This window comes from Peromyscus californicus, unplaced genomic scaffold (genome assembly GCF_007827085.1).
Source record: "Peromyscus californicus insignis strain IS unplaced genomic scaffold, ASM782708v3 Scaffold_7__1_contigs__length_154581171, whole genome shotgun sequence".
Lineage (NCBI taxonomy): Eukaryota > Metazoa > Chordata > Mammalia > Rodentia > Cricetidae > Peromyscus > Peromyscus californicus.
In genome coordinates, this window is record NW_026294595.1 from 100,543,439 (window position 1) to 100,564,888 (window position 21,450).

At 38.4% G+C, this 21,450-nt stretch overlaps 1 protein-coding gene across 1 annotated transcript in view; it reads right to left on the bottom strand.

The window, feature by feature from the left end:
- Nucleotides 1-21,450, bottom strand: part of Fam227b (family with sequence similarity 227 member B) — a 176,490-nt gene that overhangs the window by 127,815 nt on the left and 27,225 nt on the right. Inside the window, exons 7-10 of the mRNA XM_052724907.1 lie at nucleotides 21,225-21,329; nucleotides 14,900-14,998; nucleotides 7,641-7,742; nucleotides 3,140-3,266 (exon numbers count right to left, since the gene is read on the bottom strand). Of these exons, the coding sequence (XP_052580867.1) occupies nucleotides 3,140-3,266; nucleotides 7,641-7,742; nucleotides 14,900-14,998; nucleotides 21,225-21,329 (433 nt within the window). The remainder of the gene's footprint in view (nucleotides 1-3,139; nucleotides 3,267-7,640; nucleotides 7,743-14,899; nucleotides 14,999-21,224; nucleotides 21,330-21,450) is intronic.

Here is a 21,450-nt window from a genome sequence, read left to right on the forward strand (position 1 = left end):
GGGCAGAACTGCATACAACTGATTAGGAAGGGTGGCTGGGGACTCGGCTAAGTGTTCCATGACCCTAGCTATCCCTTTCTTTTGGGAGGCAGGGTAAACAGTCACTAGGCCCAGCTGTGATGAGCTTTTGTGAGCAGGCCCAGGAGAACTCATGAATATGGTGGCAATTTAGGTATCTAAGGTATAATGCAAGCTGACAATCCCTTGTTAATCTTTTGTCTGGCTGTAATATCCAGTGTTGTAAGTGCGGTATTGACACCATCAACTTATCTGTCTTTTCACATCAGTCAATATTTGCTTTGTGTATGTAGGTGTTTTGAGTTTGGTTACCATATTCTGTTGATAAATCTCTTATTCATGAATAATGACTTTTTTTTGTCTTCTGCTTTATGTGATGTAAGTGTAGTTAACCCTGCTCCCTTTTGCTTGCCACTCACACAGAAGATCTTCAATTCCTCTGCTTGCAGCAGTCTGTCCATAAAAGCTAAAGTGGGTATCTCATAGGTAGCATAGGCTAGAGCCTTATTATTCTCTCGTTTTATCCTTCCCCCTTTTTTAAAAAAATCTACTTCATGTATTTTGATTGGAGAATGCAATCGACTTACATTCAGAGTAATCATTGACAGAAAAGGCCTCATTATTACCGTTTGTTTCTAGATCACTGGTTCTAGTCACATGAAAGGAGAAGAGGAAAGTTGCAGTTTGCACTGGGACAAGAGGAGAAGTGCCCTGATGGGCAGCCAAGACTCCATCCATTTAAGGTTCTAGCTTGCAAAAATGAAAGTCATTTGAGAGAATGCCACCACAGTTATTATCTTCTCAAAAATAACCAACTAGGAATGTGTTTTTCCAGCTACAAAAGAAGTGACCACACTAGCTATGGCAGAAAGGAGCCAGCCTATATCCTGACTGTCAGTAGTACTTGGAGTGAGCATCCACATGGGACTGATTCTATAGGTTGCAAGATACAATAGTGAGGGGTCATGGCAACCAAGTCCCAGAAAGCAATGAGGTCAGGTAAGGTGTGGCAGTGTTGGATTCCCTGCAAGGAGATCCCAAGAGACAATCACATGAACTTGTGAAGGTGAAGCCTAAGCTGTGGCAGAGATACCAGGGTTAGAAATGTTAGGTGTTTGCTTAGGAAAGCTGAAAGCATGGAGTGGAGCCAACCCTAAAGAGGGGCCATGTGCACCACAGATAACATAGTTGGAGGAGTGGGGCTACCTAAGGTCACTGGAGGATGGATGATGCCAGATGTGCAAGTGCAGGATTTGGTGATTTTCCCTGGCTCTCTTTACTATTGCTTTGGCATGATCATTCCTCACTATGCCATCAATCTTCCCTTGTGGAATGGGATGTTTGTGCCATTATATGCTGGACATATATAAACTTATTTTATAAGTGCTTACAGTCTTAGAAGAGATTCTGAACTGTGGACTTTGAAGAATTCTGGAAGTGTATGACTAGGGCAACCTTTGTGGTTGAACTGAATGCATTACTGTGTTAGGAGATAGTCGTGATCCTATGGGGGACAGCGGAAGAATTTTATGGCATGAATACACAATATCTTCTCAGGCTGATGTCTCTGAACACTTGGTCCCCAGCTGGTAGTACTATCTAAGGAGGCTGTAGAACCTTGAAGAGAGGAGGCCTGGCTGGTGGAAGTAAGTGACTCTGGATGAACTTACAGGTCACAGCCTCCTCTTGGTTCTGGCCTGTCTTTCCCAGTTTTCTGTGTTCTCACTCTGATGACTATGATGACTAGCCACAAGCTTCTTCTCCCAGGCCAGAGCCTCAGCCACCATGTCTTCTTCACTGTGAAACCATGTGCTAAAATAAATCCTTATTTCCCCAAGTCATTCACTGTCAAGTAGTCGGTCCTTGTGATGAACACACCGTGCTTGCATTTCTGCAGGTGGAGGACCTCCTTAAAGCATTGATTGTAAGCCAGCTCTAACGGTGGTGACAAAGTCCCTCAGTATTGCTTGTCTGTAAAAGGCTATTTCTCCTTCATTATCACAGGACTGCTCTGCTAGGTAAAGTCATCTGACTGACTTTTTTCATCACTTGAAATATATTACCCCTTTCTTAGCACACAAGACTTCTTTGGAGCAGTCCCTGTAAGTGTGCTGGGATCTCCTTGTATTTGACTCAGGGTTTCACTCTTGATGCTTCACCGGGTGGATCACTGGTGAGTGGACCTCTAAGACTCATAGATAGAGAAGCGCTTCTCAAGAGTGAGATGTCTTCAATAACCATTTCATTGAATATTTTCATCCATACAACTGAACTGCTGTGATAAAACTGAGTTACATTTAAAGAAAATGCTTGTGAACTATTTATCCCTGGCTTGGAAACTTTGTTTGTGTTTTCTCCATGCAGAAAGTTAGATGACAACAGTATTTCCTTCCCTACAGTCTTGCTCACATCATTCCTTTCTCCATCTTCTCATGAGAGCACTCGTCCTATTGGTTTAGGGATCACCTACATGACCTAACATGTTAAACCTTAAGTTCTTCTTAAAGGATCTATTTTCAAATACAGTCACATTAAAAGACGTTATAGGGTTAGGAATTCAACATCCAAATTTGTATGTAGACACAAATTTGTCAATAATGGATATGTAGGAAAAACTTATGCTCTTCATAGCAGCTTAAAGTATTTATCTTGGCACACAATCTATACTGCAAAACACACACACACACACACACACACACACACACACACACACACACACACACCAATGTCAGTTTTGAAGAAATTCTGTTTTCTTTAATAATTCTACCACTTAAAAATGATTTGGCTTGCCAGGCTTTGTGGTACACACCTTTGATCTCAGCACTCAGAAGGCAGAGGCAGGTGGATCTCTGTGAGTATAGGCCAGCCTGGTCTACATAGTAGGGCTATGTAGAGAGACCCTATCTCAAACAAAACAAAACAAAAAATGATCTGGCTTTATTATAATGTTAATAAATAATTAATTTTGATAACGAAAATTTCAGAGTAAAGCAATGATCATTTTAAAACAGACATTGGTTTGACATGTTTTGTAAGAGATCAATGTTTTTATTGGAGAAAATACTTCAATCTAAAAAATAGTTAGAACCAAATAATCAATATTTAAATGCCATAGTCATACCTGACAACCAAAGAAAAATAGTATTTCCTAGATCTTCTTTAAACTCATTATTGAAGAGGTCACTGGATTCTGGAAATGATTCCTGGAATGCTGCATAGATAGCCTGGGCCAAACAATCAGGATACACCTGCCCAAAGGGAGCCATGGTAGGTGACTTTTACACTTCATGTATAATAAATAATAATAACAGCAAGGAAATGGCTCATTTGTGAAATATGTGCCCATTTTATAGCTTTCTGTTAGCTATTGTATTGCTTTTTTGGTAATTCTAATTGAGGGCCACAAGCCACAAAAACAGAAACAAAACAAACAAAAAAACAGCTAAAAAATGAGTCTACCTGGTAGTACTTTGCAAACATTCCTGAATAAAGGATAAGGTTAATAAAACAGAGTTTGACTAGTTATTTCTTTTTTTTAAAGTAAATTTCAACATTTTTTTCTAGAATTTCACCAGAGTACTGTATTTGCATGATTTCTATGCCTGCTTCTTCTCCTCCAACTCCTCCTGAGTCCCCTCCCACTCCCTCTTAAATATATATGTCACCTATTGAGTCAGTTCAGTGCTGCTCATATACACAGGTATTATATATATATGTATATGTATATATATATATATATCACCTATTGAGTCAGTTCAGTGCTGCTCATATACACAGGTTATATATATATATATATATATATATATATATATATAAAACCTACTGAGTCAGTTCAGTGCTGCTCATATACACAGGTTACATTTTATATATATATATATATATATATATATATATATATATATTTATATATCACCTATTGAGTCAGTTTAGTGCTGTTCATATACACAGGTTTTATATATATATAACCTATTGAGTCAGTTTAGTGCTGCTCATATACACATGTAACATATATATCACCTATTAAGTCAGTTTAGTGCTGCTCATATACACATGTACTCAGGACCAGCCACTCGGGATTGGATAACCTATCAGGGACCTCATCCTTGTAGAAAACTGGTTCTCTACATCTCAGCAGCCATTGATTGCTTGTAGCTCTTTAGCCTTGTAAAAATTTCCCTGTCCTCACTGGCATGTCTACTTGTATTCTTAATATGCTGGTCATGTTTAGGAAACCATATCATTCACCTTCCGTGTCATGTCAGAGGACACTGTCTCACAGAAGGTATCCTGGTTCTCTGGCTTTTACAATCTTTTCCTGAGCCTTAGGTAGGTGTAGGGGCTGCATTGTAGATGTACCAGTTAGGGGTAGATAGCACCTGGTCACTTATTCTTTGTTTTTGATCAGTTTTATATCTCTGTAATGGTCTCTGCTTGCTGCAGAAAGAAACTAATTTGATGAGCAGTGAGAGCTACATGTATCTGTGGGAATAAGGTATATTTAGAATACAGTTAGAAACTACATTGATTTAGGAAGATGGCAGTAGTAGGTACAAGGTCTATGAGCACTCGAGCCATGGGTAATTGGCTTGATTAGCTATTGATTTCATTTAATCTGACTATGGTTATCTTCTAGAAAATGATATAGATGGTGATCACAATGAAAAGTATATTTTAAGAAATTTGTTACTTGTTCATGTAAGTTTATATGGTATAATCAGTATTAAATATTAAAACTACAATCAGATAGCATCAAAATTACAGCACTACCAATATCCCACTGTCATAGGAAGGCCTCCATTTTCCTCTGGTCTCAACCCCAGCAGCACTCTGGTTCTTGTGCTCCTGAAGGATTCAGAAGGGACATGGGAATAAACCAGTCAAGAGTTTAATTGGAGCAAAGTAGGGACCAGAGTACACTCTTCAGAAAAGGAGCAGGCTATGCTGAGCCCAGCAGTCCCACCTGATGCTAGCAGGCACAGGATCTATAGCTTTCCTCTCCCTGTTATCCCTCCCTTGTGCCTTCTCTAGAGAGGCATTTCCAGGGAAGGGCTGTGCTTTGCTTGGAAGCCCTTTTTTCCCAGAATCAAGTCTGTTCTAAGTGTCTGAACAACATGTGCTAATATCTGACTAGTGAGATATGTCAGTGGGTAAAAGTCTAACAACCTTAATTTGATCCTTGGAACTCCTGGAGAAGGGGAGAACTGGTTTCTGAAAGATATCCTCTCACTTCTACATGTGCCATGTGTATCCACACTTTTACACACTCCACACTCTTACACACACATGTAGAAACAAGGCAGTAAGAATAAATACATTTTTTAAAAGATGCAAGAATACAATAGAGGCTTAGGAACCTCTAAAGTTGAAAAGTTCCTAACAGCAATCAACTCCTTCTTCCCTGGAGTGAAAGTCTTAAGGTTGATTTGACCTGACCTAGCTAGCATGGAGCTCTATGAGCTACTGTGTCTTTTCCCTGCAGTTGGGGTCCCCAGCTGGTCCATCCCAAGAGAATGCCATGGTTTTTACAAGTTGTCAACCAGCACTGCTCCCTCTACGTCCTGTTTCAGATGGTCCATTGGCCAGCACGTCTCAAACCATGCACCTACTTGACAGCCTAGCTTTCAGATACTCCAACTACTATATTTTTCTTGAGGAATAAACACTGAGAGAGGCCATATTTTTTATATTAAAGACACATGATACCACTATTGTGGTACTCTGAATTCAGGTAAGTATTGATAATCATAAACCAAGACTCCATTTGATTAAAGTTTTAGCATTAGAGAAGTCCATAATGATCATTGTAGCGCACCAACTAATGAACCCAAACTGCACATGTTCTAATCCTTGGTGCCTGAAAATGTCAGTTAGGATGGAGGAAGCTGAAATCATGGGGCAGATTAGAGTACTCTATTATCCTGCAGATTCTAACTGTAATTACACATAGCATTATGAGGGAAGCTGAACAGACCGACTTCAGAAGAGGAGAAGGCGGTGTGACAACAGAAGCAGACAGCAGCAATGGACCATAGGTCAAGAGAGGTGAGAGGTCCTGACACCAGAAACAAGACAGAGAGGAGGAATTTTCCCTGGGGTGAATCAGCATCGTCTATACCTTCATTTTAGATTTATATTCTATTCATCTTGGATTGCTGGCCTCTATAACTAAGAAAATGAATTCCTATTGCTTTAAACAACTAAGTTTATTATAATTTGTAATACCTCATAGGAAACTAACAGGGTCATTTTAATCAAATAGTGCTCAAATTTGCTGGTACACAGTCCTTTCAGAGCCCCTTTGACTGGGGTGGTGGTGACAGGAGGGAGGAGATGTGAGGGATAGAATTCTGTAACATATTGGTGTATCTAATTTTATTCAGTGAGCTATGAATATCTTCACTACCCAAATGGTCACATTATCAGTGGCATATGAGTTTTATTAATAGTGAAAATTAAAATGTTAAACAGGTTGAGTAAGAGGGACTTCTCAAGTCCGTGTGTGTGTGTGTGTGTGTGTGTGTGTGTGTGTGTATGTGTGTGTGTGTGTGTGTGTGTGTGTGTGTGTGTGTGTGTGTGTGTAATTATGCCACCTCCTGGTGATTACAAAAAGATGGTTTTAGTTTTGTTTTCCTGTTTCTGTGATAAAATACTCTGACAAGAACAACTTTAAGGAGAACAAGCTCATTCCAGCTCAGAGTTCCAGGGTGCAGTCTATTACAGCGGAAAGTTATGGCAGCAGGAGCTTGAGAGAACTGGTCACAGGGCACCCACAGTCAGGAAGCAGAAGGGTATGAACGCTGGTGCTCAGCTTGCTTTCCACATTTGATGGACTCGAGGAGAGCAGCTAATGGGATGGTGCTGCCCATAGCAGACAAGTCTTTCAAACTCAATTCCAAGCCCACTATAATTTTCCCCTACCACACTTTTTGGAAGTATAAGATAAACCAAGATTGAATGTAAATATTTGACAAATTCTTAAATTTAGAATTATTTATACTTTTATTAAGGATATTTTATGTTCCTCCAACAATGTGAAAACATTTATAAATTCCAAAATGCTTTACATTTTTGATTTACAGATTGCTAAAGGAATAAGATACTTCAACACTGCTTGTGTTTGGAAATACTAAGTATTAATATTTAAAACATTCAAAGAATTCCCTACATCTTCCCATTTTACCAAAACAACATTATTTTGATTAACCTTACTTATTAATATAACAGAAAATGAAAATAAATATTTAGTTCATAGCTTATTCAGTAAATATAATATAAACTAGTTAGTTTTGCTGAAATGGCTTAAAAGACTTATTATAGAGTAAAAGAAAAATGATATTTTTATAGGGAAACAGGACAAGACCAAGAATATACATAGAAGTCACCAGTTTCTAACCAACATAACTATAGAACTACAGTGATTTTAGGACTATGAGTCTAGAGAACACAGTACTCTGGTTAGTAGTCATAGTGGTAAAACACAGCTTTAAAAGTATTTCCATTATTTACATCTGATAATTTTTTTGTTGAAAGGTAATAAAAATATGCTCATTTATAGTTAAACAAAGTATATTTTCCATATACTATGAAGATAATTATTGTAACTGTTAAGTTTTTACACGTACCTGAAAGAATGCATCCATTTTCCTATGAGGTATTCTCAGGAAAAGTGTTACATAACTTTCTGAAATTCTGTCAAATAGGCAATCTTGATCGTATCTGTCAGGCTTTAAGGGGATGCATGCATACAATTAGGGTCAACATTACAATTTATATTAGGAAGTTCTGTGTACAATATTACTACATGTAATACTACACACTCACACACACACACACATATATGTATGTATGTTATGTAAGAACATAGTCTATTCTTAAAGGGTAGTCTGACCAGTGTAATGGACGGGCCATTTGTTTTGGCATCACAGTAGAGTTTGAATGGTAGCTCTGTCACTTACTAGTTACACTACATTGGACACTATATCCTGCTTTTCTAGATGACAGTCGTATATATCTGTCATATCTTAGAAGAGTAGTAAAATTATACTAGGGCAAAGACCACGTTTTACATAATTTTGTATTTCAAACACTTGGCACAGTGTCTAGAACACCAAAAGCATGTCAACATCTGTGGAATGAATGAAGGTTCTTGGTCAGTGGTTATCATCCTAGAGACAATCAATGACTCAGGTACTTTCCATAACAATGCACACTCTTTTCTTATCAGCAGTAACCAAAGCAAAATTAAAGTGACTTAGTAACAGGAACATTACAGTAAAATCCCAATGTAGCAACCTAGCTTCCTGCTCCATTAAGTAATGAGAATAATCAGAATCTAAATCATTATACAAGGAAGATGAATTAGAAAGTTCAAACTCACAACACAAGCTGTAAAAACACAAATGTAAAATGCAAACTGTCAATTTAGTGGTAATAGAAAACAAAATAAACAAGGATTTACAGATATATTGGATCTTAAACCTAAAATGAATTTCCAGGTCATCTGCCTTAAAGCCTTCTAGTTCAGTGACTCATTAGTGCTTAGGAAACCCAAGAGACTCATTCAAGTAATCAAGAACCAGAGGAGATTCCAGTCCTCTTAAATTCTCATACCTTTCAAATAACTTTATAAAAGGAAATCACGGCAATGAAAATACTGGTAATGATGACAGTGCTTCTTGATGACTCATGAAACGGGCTTGGTTTTTGAGATATAGTTATTTAAAAATTAAAGGAGAATGCATATACATCATTTATTCAGGAAGTTACCATGTTTTAACTATACAATCTATACTCAACATCTATGAAGCAAAGAACATAAAGTTTACATAAGACATAAAGTTCTAGGATATGTCTTTGGTTAATATGGTTCAATCTAATATCTTCACAGATGATCATGTGGCCAATGGCTGTTTCATTTTTGTATGTGCTTTATGCATGATTGTTAGAAACTGAAGCTTCTGTTAGGTATCTTGCCAATCACTGTCTGTATCAGATCAAGCTATTCAACTGATGCTAAATTATCTTTGTCTTCCAGTGCTAATTCTATGGGCTATGGCATATGATTCCAGTAATATGCTGCTGAACTTGGCTTGATAGTAAATTTTTATGATTTCTGCACTCACATTTATTGGAAGAGATATTAGTCTATAGTATTTTATTTTTATAATGTTTTTTACCTAGATTTGGTGTGATAGTAACACTTTCTCAAGTTAGACTTTGCTCTTGTCTCTTGAATATTTTAGAAGAGGTGTAATGTTGGTGCTTATTCTTTTTAAAATATTGGTGGAATTTACCAGTGAAACTGGTTATCTGGATCAGTGCTTTTTTGTTGTTGGGATGTTTCAATTACTGATTCAACCTCTTTAGTAATTGTAATCTATTTTTTTCTTTGGTTTTTCGAGACAGGGTTTCTCCATGTAGTTTTGGTGCCTGTCCTGGATCTCACTCTGTAGACCAGGCTGGCCTTGAACTCACAGAGATCTGCCTGCCTCTGCCTCAGGTGTGCGATCTTAATCATCTTTTTCTTTGTGGATCAGTCTTGTCAGATTGCATGACTTCAGGAGTTTTTTTAATGTGCTGTTCAGGTCATCCAGCCTGTTGACATATACTTTTACAGTACCATGACGCTTTATCCTCATTGTCAGCTTGATATGAGCACATAGAAGATTAGCCGGGCACACCTCTAACTTTATGCAGTGTTTCTAGAGTGGATTAACTGAGAGGAAAAACCATTTTAAATGTGGGAAGCACCACCCTATGTGCTGGGGTCCAGAGGGGACAAAGGGGACAAAGGAGGAAGCCACTGAGCTTCAGCATCTCTCTCTATGCTTCTCCATCAGGATAAGAACTGATCTGTCATGCCTTCCTCAGTATAATGGACTCAGTCTTCTGAAAAATGAGAAAAATGAACTCTTTGTTTCAAGGTATGCATGTCAGATAGTTTGGTTACAGAGATAAAAAGCTAATAATGCAATTATCTATTTCTGTAAAAATGGTAGTGGTTTCCCTGCTTTTATTTATGGTTTTCATAAGTTCTGATATATTTTTGTTTCTTTTTTTTCTCACACTGTTTTCTAATTTCTGTTTTATTTTGTTCACCCACTAGTAGCTCAATAATAACAGAAAAATCACATATTAGCAATGGGGGTGACAAATTACATACCCACTTGGAAAATAATTTGACATTATTTTGTTAAGCTCAAAATTTTTCTGCCCAACAACCCAGTCTTTTGTTCCATTATGTCTTGAAATAGTTTCAGCATGAGTTGAGCCTCTCTGATAGGTTGCAGTATGCAGAACTGTGCTCAGGAGGCATGCCTCTGTGCTAAGCCACTGGGGATGAGTCCATTAAGGTGATGACCTGCCTTTAGGTGCTGTCTCTGCCATATTTACACTGAGAACAATATAGGCTTCAAATTCCTCATGTTAACCTGTTTGAAGATTTTTTTTCCAAGAAGCATCTGGCTCCATTGAATTTTCTCCATTTTTTGTTTTCTTTTACTTGTACTGACATTCACTCTGATTACTGCTGTTTTCTTTTTATGCTATAGTTTTTTTCTTTAAATATTGCCCTGTTTACATCCCAAAAGTCTTAGTTCATCTTCTCATTTTCACTTGGTTCAAACAATTTTCAATTCTCTGCTCAATTCTGATTTCACCTATCGCTATTGAGAAGTATATTATTTACTTTCTGATTTTTTGGAGATGTTGCTATAGATCTCATCTTTTTATGTGAAAATGTGTTTTCTGTGGCTTCAATTATTCTAACTTTATCAGAATATTTCCCTAGTTCAGAATGTGTAAACGCGTCATTGAGAAAAGCAATCAGCTGTGGATGGGGTAGAACAACACGGAGGCATCGGGATCAGGGCCCAACCTTCAGGAATGAGACATTGACGTGAGAGTAGGCACACCTCCTCTCTTGTACTTCTTTTCTCTCCATTCTTCTGTCTCTTTTTTGTCATTCCACCTCCTCCCACGGGTGCCCCCTGGACCATGGGTAGCCTCTTTAAGGCCTGTATTCCTCAAGAAAATGGGTACTCTCCCAACGCCACCATCCATCAGTTGCCAATACTTCTTCAGTTAAGGTGGGACACTGTAAGCCCTGGCCCATCCACACAGGATTTTAGCTAGCTTCATCTGGTGTGGATCTAGTGCAGCAGTCACAATGGACCCTAGGCTAATACTGCCTAACTTCTCTAACTGAGCCAATACATTTCTGCTCATTACAAACTGTCTATTTTGTGGCACCCAATACTAGCAATACAAAATGTGCTGTGGGATGGTCTATATGTCAAATGTGTTGCTGATTGGTCAATAAATAAATCACTGATTGGTCCGTGGCCAGGCAGGAAGTATAGGTGGGACTAACAGAGAGGAGAATTGAGAGAACAGGAAGCTGGGTGAGAGAGACACTGCAAGCCGCCATCAGGACAAGGAAGATGTAAAAGTACCGGTAAGCCACAAGCCACGTGGCAAGGTATAGATTAATAGAAATGGATTAATTTAAGCTGTAAGAACAGTTAGCAAGAAGCCTGCCATGGCCATACAGTTTGTAACCAATATAAGTCTCTGTGTTTATTTGGTTGGGTCTGAATGGCTGAGATTTGTCCTGACTGTGGGCCAGGCAGGAAAACTCTAGCAACAAAAATGTATGAAGCAGGATAGATACTTAATAAAAGCCAGATCATTTTTTTGCCAGTGTTGTTCAAGTCTTTCATATCACTTCTCATTTTTCACATATGCTACAAAATATTAGCAGTGAGGCATTAAAATCCTGAACTATACTGATGTAAATGTCTATGTCTTCTTGAAGTGTTAATGAGTTTTCTATTAAATATGTTTTGAAGAGTTTTATTATTGAATAAAAATTTAGGATTCTTATGTCTCACTGATCAACTAACCATTTCATCATTAGACTGTTATTCTTTGTTCTTCATAACATTACCTTCTTTGAAATCTACTTTGTATGATTGGTTAAAAAAACTTTAAAGGTTATACAACTTTTTTGTTGTTGAGTAAGAATGATGCATTTATGGCTTCAAAAATGTTTTTAAAAATTTACTGTTTGAGAATTTCTTATATTCATATAATGTGTTTTGACCCAAACTGCCCCTCCTTTTCTTTCCTTCAACTCTTCCACATTGCCCACACCGCTACTTTACCCTCATAACTTCATGTACTCTTTTAAACCCACTGAGTTGTTAGTGCTTGCCAGTGTGTGTATCTGGCCATTCACTGGAGCATGGGTGGCCTCTTAAAGGTCCACACCCATGAAGAAAACCCACACTCTCTCGTCCACTATCTGCCAGTTGTTAGCAGCTCTTTAGTCAGGCTAGGACTTCGTAAGCCCCTGGCCCACTCATGCTGGATTTTGTGTGCAGTTACACCTCTGAGTTCATATATGCAATGGACCTGCCAGTCTGGAAAATGCTGTTTCATGGCCGTCATCCACTACCTTCGGCTCTAGCAATCTTTTTGCAGCCTCTTGTGTGATATCATTGGGCCTTGGTAGAAGGTGTATATTACAGATGTCCCATTTAGCGTTGATCATTCCAAAGTCTTTTATTCTCTGTACATGACCAATTGTCAGTCTCTGTATTAATCATCACTGTCATGGGTACTTTTCTATTGCTGTGATAAGACACCATCATCAAATAACTTATAAAAGAAACTGTTTAATTTGGGGCTTACTATTCAGGGGGTTAGAGTCCATGATCATCATGGTAGTGAGCATGGCAGCAGGCAGTAGCTGAGAGCTCACATTTTGAGACACAACCATGAGGAAGAGACAAACACTGGGAATGGCACCAGTCTTCTAAAATCTCAAAACACATCCCCAGTGTCACACCTCCTCCAACAAGGTCACACCTCCTAGTCCTTCCCAAGCAGTTTAACCAACTGGGGACCAATAGTCAAGCATATGAGCCTATAGGGCCATTCTAATTCAAACTACCAGAGTCAACCAATGCAAAAAAGCAGCTTCTCTGATGAAGGTTGAAAACTATACTAATCTATGGGCATAAAGATATGTATAAGCAAGCAGTTTAATACTGTGTCTACTTAGCAGAATCATCGAATTATGTTCTCTCTTAGGGTCTATGACATACACAAGCATAGGTACTTGGCCTAATTAATGGCATCAGGCATGATTTCCATCTGGTGGAATGGGCTGATTTTATTTTGCAATTTTGTTGGAGATACTTGCTGTGCCTTCGATCTGGATTTCTTTGCCTTCTTCTATACCTGTGGTCCATAATCTTACTCCTTTTATGTTTCAGAGTATTGGAATGCCCCATTCACGGACTTTTTGAAAGATTCATCATTTTATTTTGATTGAGTGATCTAATTCCTCTCCCTTGTCTTCAAGTCCTGGTATCCTCTCTTCCACTTGATTTATACTTTTGGTGAGGTGTTTCTCTGAGCTTACTAGATTTAATGAATTTTTCATTTCAAGTTTCATTTTGCTTTTGGCTTTCTGTTTCTTTATTTCATTCTATTTTCATATCCTGCTTTGTCTTAATTATTTTATTCAACTCTTTGCTTGTGTTTTCTAGACCACCATTCTGTATTTATTCATATGCTCCTTGAGTTCCTTGAATGTATCTAAAATTGCTATTTTGAATTCATTATCTCATGTGTCATCTAAGTTGTTTTCCTCAGGGAACATTACTGTGGGGGTACTAATTTTTTGAAGAGACATGTTGTTTTGGTTTTTCGTATTGTTTGTGTTGGGACTGCATGTACAGAGTAGTGTTATTGTCTATATGGTTTGAATATCTGATCCACCTTTGCTGAGTGGGCATTTGGATTTCTTGTTCATTGTCACCTGAACTTAGGTGATCTTTGAAATTGCTGGATGGTGCTTGAGGTTCAGTCTTGGGGACACAATGTTAATATGGAATTGGGGTATCAGTGGTCCAGGTCAATGTTGATATGGAATTGGGGTATCAGTGGTCCAGGTCAATGTTGATATTGAATTGGGATATCAGTGGTCCAGGTCAATGTTGATATGTAATTGGGGTATCAGTGGTCCAGGTCAATGTTGATATAGAATTGGGGTATTAGAAGTGGTCCAGGTCAATATTGATATGGAATTGGGGTATCAGAAGTGGTCCAGGTCAGCCAGGGACTTCTTGTGGAACACATGCTGTGTACACAGTACTTAGATAGGTGTGGCTTGGGGTCAAAGCACAGGGTTAGATGGGCATGGGCAGTGCAGCCTATGGAGGGTGAACAGGGTACTGTGCACATTCCTCTGATGTGAACTTTGGTCCTAGAAGTGGGGTAGCACTACCAGTGAAGGGCTTGTACTGTCGTGTGCACTGTCTCAGATGGCAGTGGTTGGGGAGTCACAGTGTGGGCCACCTTCTAATTTTTTGCATCATTTTGGAGAGCCAAGCTTTTAAGCAACTTTAGGAGTATTTATTCTTACTGAAATTCTTCTGGTCAAACAGTGCCTCTAGTACTACCAATTTCACTTTCTTCTTATTTTTTTACCAAGATTCAAATTCTCACCTTTCTGAATTAACTAAAGGCTCTCTGTCTGACTACCAGGTTCTCTTCTAAATTCTCAGTGTTACTGATTTGTAGTAGGCTTTCTGTTCTGTTTACCAACATATAATAACATGCAAAGATACAACCCTATTATTCACTAGAGTATTGGCTCTCCCTTATCTTTTCTGACTGATGAAGAATCCAGTTTGTTGAAATCCTTATTGGAATTTTAACTCCTCTAAAAGAAGGAAGTTTAAATGGGATTTCTAGCTGTGGAATGCTCAAAAATTCATCTGTGTAAAAAACTTTTGTATTAATATTACTTCTACTGAAAAACATTATGCTACAAATAAATGTTTTTGCATAATTTTTAAATGCCATTTACCTTGAATTTATGAAGAAACCACCACCAAAAAGAGTCATGCAGAAGAGCAATGGAGCAGTCTGACAGAATGTGGATTTTCAAGACTTTAAGCACCTTTTCCTAAGGATAACAAATTAAAACATGTTACTAAATATATTTACATAAATATGCTTTATACAGAGTATAACTAAAGGTAACAGAACTGACTGACAGATATTTAGCAATGCACATGAATGATATTAACTGTCCTAGTAGTTACATTAAAAGCAAAAAAGTGAAATTAAGCTTGATGACATACCTTATTTAACCAAATATAATTAAAATATTTTCCTATCAACATGTAATTGATAAAGTATTAATTAAATATTTTGCATCTTTAGTGCTAAGGATTTGAAAACAATGGAATGTATTTTATACTTATAGAATATCTTGATTTGAACATTAAATTTTCATCAGAAATACTATAATAGTATTTCTAGATTCATAAATACATGTTTACATAAAATAGATTCATAAAATATATACTTGTAATTTTATTCCAAACATAACTATTTTTTAACACGTACATATCAGTTTTTATATCTGTATGCAAATCTATTAAAAGAAATTGAATAAATATTTTAAGTTATCAGTCATACTGGCCACATTTTATTTGCTCAAAAACTACACATGAGAGAACAGAGACCCACTGCGGTACCAAAGGTGAAGCTAACCACCAGAAGGCCAGCTCCCAATTTAGACAGAGCCTCCCTGCTAGATCAGAGGTCACACCAGCCACAGAAATCCAGGCCACAAAGACTAGAAAACCAAAGAGGAACCAGAAACCAAGGAACAAAACACCCATCCAACAGACAAACTCAGAAATCAGAACTCAGACCTAATCATTTGAAACCCTGATGCCTAAATGCCAGTGTAAGAATACAATAAACACCAGCAAGGACAACATGGCACCATAAGAGCCCAACAATCCCGTGACAGGAAGACCTGATGAATATTCTAATGCAGCTGAAGCACAAGAAAATGACCTTAAAAACAACTTTATGAACATGATAGAGGTCCTTAAAGAGGAAATGAAAACTCCCTTAAAGAAACTGAGGAAAAGACAACCAAAAAAAAAATTGGAGGAACTCATTAAGTCCCTTAAAGAAAGCTGGTTGTGTGTGGTGGGGGGTGACGGGGTGGGGGTGACGGGGAAGGCAAAGGATTGAAATAGAAGCAACAAAGAAGACAGAGACAATCCAATCAAACTAGTGGGAACTCGTGAAATTTACATCAATGGCTTTGGAGCCTGCATGGGACTGGACTAGACCCTCTGCATGGCAAGACAGTTGTGTAGCATGATTTGCTTGGGGGGGGGGTGGCAGTAGGATTAGAGTCCATCCCTGGTGCATGAGCAGGCCTTTTGGAGCCCAATTCTATTTGGAATAGGGGGAGGAGCTTGGACCTGCCCCTACTAAATGTACCTCCCCATGGGAGGTCTTACCTTCTTGTATGAGGGAATGGGGGATGAGTTGGGAGGGGGAGGCTGGGGGGGGGCAGGAGGAGGGAAAAGGGGGATCTTTGGTATGTAAAATGAATAAGAAAATTTTTTTCTTAATAAAAATAAAAAATAAGTGTTTGGAGGAGATTGATTGAAAAAAAAAGGAAACACAAACTGAGAGAATTCAGAAAATGATGAAAAATCTGAGTAAGCAAACAGGAACTACAGATGCAACCATCACCAACAGAATACAAGAGATGGAGAAGAGACTCTCAGATATTAAAGATACCATAGAAGAAATAGATTCATCAGTCAAAGAAAATGTTAAATCTAAAAAAACTCCTAACATGAAACATCCAGGAAATCTGAGACACCATGAAAAGACCAAACCTAAGAATAATAGGAATAAAAGAAGGATAAGAATCCCAGATCAAAAACCCAGAAAATATATTTAACCAAGTCATAGAAGAAAATTTTCCTAACTTGAAGAAGGACATGCCTATAAAGTACAAGATAATAATAGAACACCAAATAGATTGGATCAGAAAAGAAAGTCCCCCTGCAACATAAAATACCAAATACACAGAACAAAGAAAGAATATTAAAAGCTGCAAGAAAAACAAAAACAAAAACAAGTAACATGTAAAGGTAGACCTAAGCCAGAAGGGCCTGGACAGACAACTTGCAGACTCTAAGAGACTATGGATGCCCAGACTACTATACCCAGAAAAACTTTCAATCTCCATAGATGGAGAAAACAAGATATTTCATGACAAAATCAAATTTAAACAGTATCTACCCATAAATCTGCCCTACAGAAGGTACTAAAAGGAAAATTCCAACCCAAGAAGTTAACTTTACACACAAAATAAGGCAATAAATAATTTCATACCAGCAAAGCCCAAAGAAAGGAAACATGCATGCAAACACACACACACACACACACACACACACACACACACACACACACACACACACGCCCCCACCCCCAACAACAACAAAATAGGAATTAACAATCACTGGTCATTAATATCTTTCAATATTGATGGACTCAATTCTCCAATAAAAAGGTTAACAGGCTAACAGAATGGATACAAAAATAGGATACATCCTTCTGCTGCATACATGAAACACACCTCAATATCAAAGATACCTCAGAGTAAAGGGTTGGAAAAAGGTTTTCCAATCAAATGAACCTAACAAGCAAGCTGCTGTAGCTATCCTAATAGCTAACAAAATAGACTTCAAACCAAAATTAATCAAAAGAGATGGAAAAGGACATTCATACTCATGAAAGGAAAAATACACCAGGATGATGTCTCAATTCTGAACATCCATGCCCCAAATAAAAGGGCACCCACATTTGTAAAAGAAACATTACTAAAGCTTAAATCACCCATCAAACTCCACATATTAGTAGTAGGAGACATCAATAACCACTCTCACCAATGGACAGGTTGTTCAGACAGAAACTAAACAGAGAAATAATGGAACTAACAGATGTTATGACTCAAACGTACCTAACAGATATCTACAGAACATTTCACCCAAACACAAAAGAAGATACCTTCTTCTCAGCAGCCCATGGAACCTTCTCCAAAATTGGCCATATACTTGGTCACAAAGCAAATCTTAACAGATAACAGAAGATTGAAATAACCCCCTGTATCTTATCAGACCACCATGGATTAAAGCTGAATTTCTTTTTTTAATTTCATTTTATTTTTTAAAATTTTATAATTTGATTTAATTTTACATATCAGTGACAGATTCCCCTGTCCTCCCTCCTCCTGCCCCCCGCCCTCCCCCTAGCCCATCCCCCATTCCCATCTCCTCCAGGGCAAGGACTCCCCTGGGGATTCAGCTCAACCTAGTAGATTCAGTCCAGGGAGGTCCAGTTCCCTCCTCCCAGGTTGAGCAAAGTATCCCTGCATAGGTCCCAGGGTCCAAACAGCCAGCTCATGCACTAAGGACAGGTCCTGGTCCCACTGCCTGGGTGCCTCCCAAACAGTTCCACAAAGATACCTCCACAATAGACTATTGGCAATGGTCAAGAGAAAGTCCAAACTGACCTACTCTGGTGACAGGATGGCCAAACACCCTATCTGTCCTGCTAGAAATCTCATCCAATGACTAATGGAAGCGGATGCCGAGATCCACGGCCAGGCCCCAGGTGGAGCTCCAGGAATCCAATCAGTGAGAAAGACGAGGGATTGTATGAGCGAGAATTGTTGAGACCAAGATTGGAAAAAGCACAGGGACAAATAGCCAAACTAGTGGAAACACATGAACTATGAACCAATAGCTGAGGAGCCCCTAACTGGATCAGGCCCTCTGGATAATAAAGCAGAATTTCAACAACAACAGAAACAACAGAAAGCCTACAAACTCATGGAAACTAAACAACTCTCTACTGAATTAGCACTGGGTCAAGAGAGAAATAGAAAGAAATTAAAGACTTCCTAGAATTCAATGAAAATGAATGCACAACACATCTAAACTTATGGGACAAAATGTAAGCAGTGATAAGAGGAAAGTTCATAGCAACTAAGTGTCTGCATGAAGAAATTAGAGAGATCTCATACTAGTAACTTAAGAGCATACCTAAAAGCTCTAGAACAAAAAGAAGCAGATGTACTTAGGAGGAGTAAATGGCAGAAAATAATCAAACTAAGGCTGAAATAAATAAAATAGAAACAAAGAGAAAAATACAAAGAATCAATAAAGAGTTGGTTCTTAGAGAAAAATCAACAAGATAGACAAACCCTTATCCAAACTAACTAAAAGGCAGAGAGAGAATATCCAAATTAACAAAATCAGGAGCAAAAAGGGAGGCATGACAACAGATATCGTGGGAAAAAAAATCATCAGGTCATATTTCAAAAACCTGTACTCCACAAAATTGGAAAATTTAAAAGAAATGGACAATTTTCCTGATAGATATTACCTACCAAAATTAAATCAAGATGAGACAAAAAATTAAAATAGATTTACATCCCCTATTTACAAGGTAAACAAAAGTAGTCATTAAAAGTTCATAGTAGTTTTACTCATAACAGCCAGAAACTGGAAACAATCTAGATATCCCTCAGCCGAAGAATGAATTAAGAAAATGTGATACATTTACACAATGGAGTATTACTCTGCTGTTAAAAACAATGACATCATGAAATTTGCAGGCAAATGGGTGGAACTAGGAAAAAATCATCCTGAGTGAGATAACCAAGACTCAGAAAGACAAACATGGTACGTACTCATTCATAAGTGGGTATTAGCTGTAAAGTAAAGGGTAACCGTGGTGCTACAATCCTCATACTCAGACAAGCTAAGTAACAAGAAAGGCTCAAGGGAGGACACATGGATCTCACTGTGAAGGGGAAATAGAATAGACATCACAGGTGAATGGGGGGAGGGGTGTAGACAGGGGGCAGGGATGGGATCAGGTTTGTTGAGGATGGAGGGAGAGAGTACTGGGAGAGACAACTGGAATCAGGGGGCATCTCTGGGAAGAACTAGAAACCTAGTGCAACGGAAACTCCCAGGAATCTATGAGGGTGACCCTAGCTAAGACTCCTAGCAATGGGGGATACAGAGTCTGAACTGCATCTCCCGTAACTAGGCAAGACTTCCCGTGGAGGGATTGGGACACCAACCCAGCCACAAAACTTTTAACCTACAATTTGTTCTGACTACAAGATGTGCTGGGTAAAGGTGGCACAGAAATTGTGAGAGTGACCAAATAAATAATGACTGGCCTAGCTTGAGACTCATACCATGAGAGGGACCCCACCCTTGAGGGCCAGGACCTGGAGGCAGGACAGCCCAGAGACCTAGGACAGAACCAAACAGGACTGGAAAAAAAATCAATGAAATGATTCCTAAAGATAGTCTGCTATACTCATCGATTGTTGCCTAGTCCAACTGTCAACAGAGAGGCTTCACCCAGCAACTGATGGAAACAGACGCAGAGACCCACAGCCAAACCTTAGGTGGATCTCAGGGAATCCTGTGGAAGAGGGGGATGAAGGAGCCAGTGGGCTCAAGGACACCACAATGAAACTCACAGAATCAACCAATGTGGGCTTATAAGGGGCTCACAGAAACTGAACCGACACAGGGAGCCTGCATGGAACTGACCTAGGCCCTCTGCATATATGTTACAGGTGTGTAGCTTGATCTTGTGGGACTCCTAACAGTGATAGGGGCTGTCTCTGACTCTGTTGCCTGCTTTTGGGACCCATTCCTCCTACTGTGTTGTCCCATCCAGCCTTAATAGGAGAGGAGGTGCCTAGTCTCACTAGAACTTGATATCTCATGGCTGGCTGATATCCATGGGAGGTGTGCTGTGGTGGTTTGAATGAGAATGGCCCCCAGAGGCCCTTAGGGTTGAATACACAGTCCCCAGCTGGTGGAATTGCTTGTGAAGGATTAAGAAGTATGACCTTATTGGAAGAGAGTGTGACTGGGAGCGGGTTTTGAGGTTCAAAAGTTTGGTGTCATTCCCAATTAGCTCTCTCTGCCTTCTACTTGGGGCTCAAAACGTGAGCTTTCAGCTTTTCCTGCTGCCACGACCTTTGCTTTGTCATCATGGACTCAAACTCTCTGAAATCATAAACTCAATTCAACACTTTCTTTTATAAGTTTCTTTGGTTATAGTATTTTGTCAGAGCAACAGAAAAATAACTAAGACACCAACACATTTTCTTCTGGTAAACAGGGTTAAACATCACTAAAATCCAAATTTAACATTTAAAGAATCAAGTTTGCTTAACATCTAACTTCTCCTGGTTTTAAATAAAGACCTGATTCATTAAATCACATTCTCAAATTTTATTATAGAATAAAAATAAAATAATGTTTATATACCTCAAAGTTATTGGTTCTTAAAACAAAAAGATAAATCTGTTTAGCATCCAAATGTCTGGGTAATTGCGTTAGTTCATTTTTTTTGAATCCTGAGAAGCTGCAACCCTAGAAAAAAAAAGGAAATGTTATTTAACAAAAATTACTTCTCTTCTTAATATAGTGGATTCATATGACTTTAGAAGATAGATAAATATTTAATTATCATTTAGCAAACATAATTATGCTA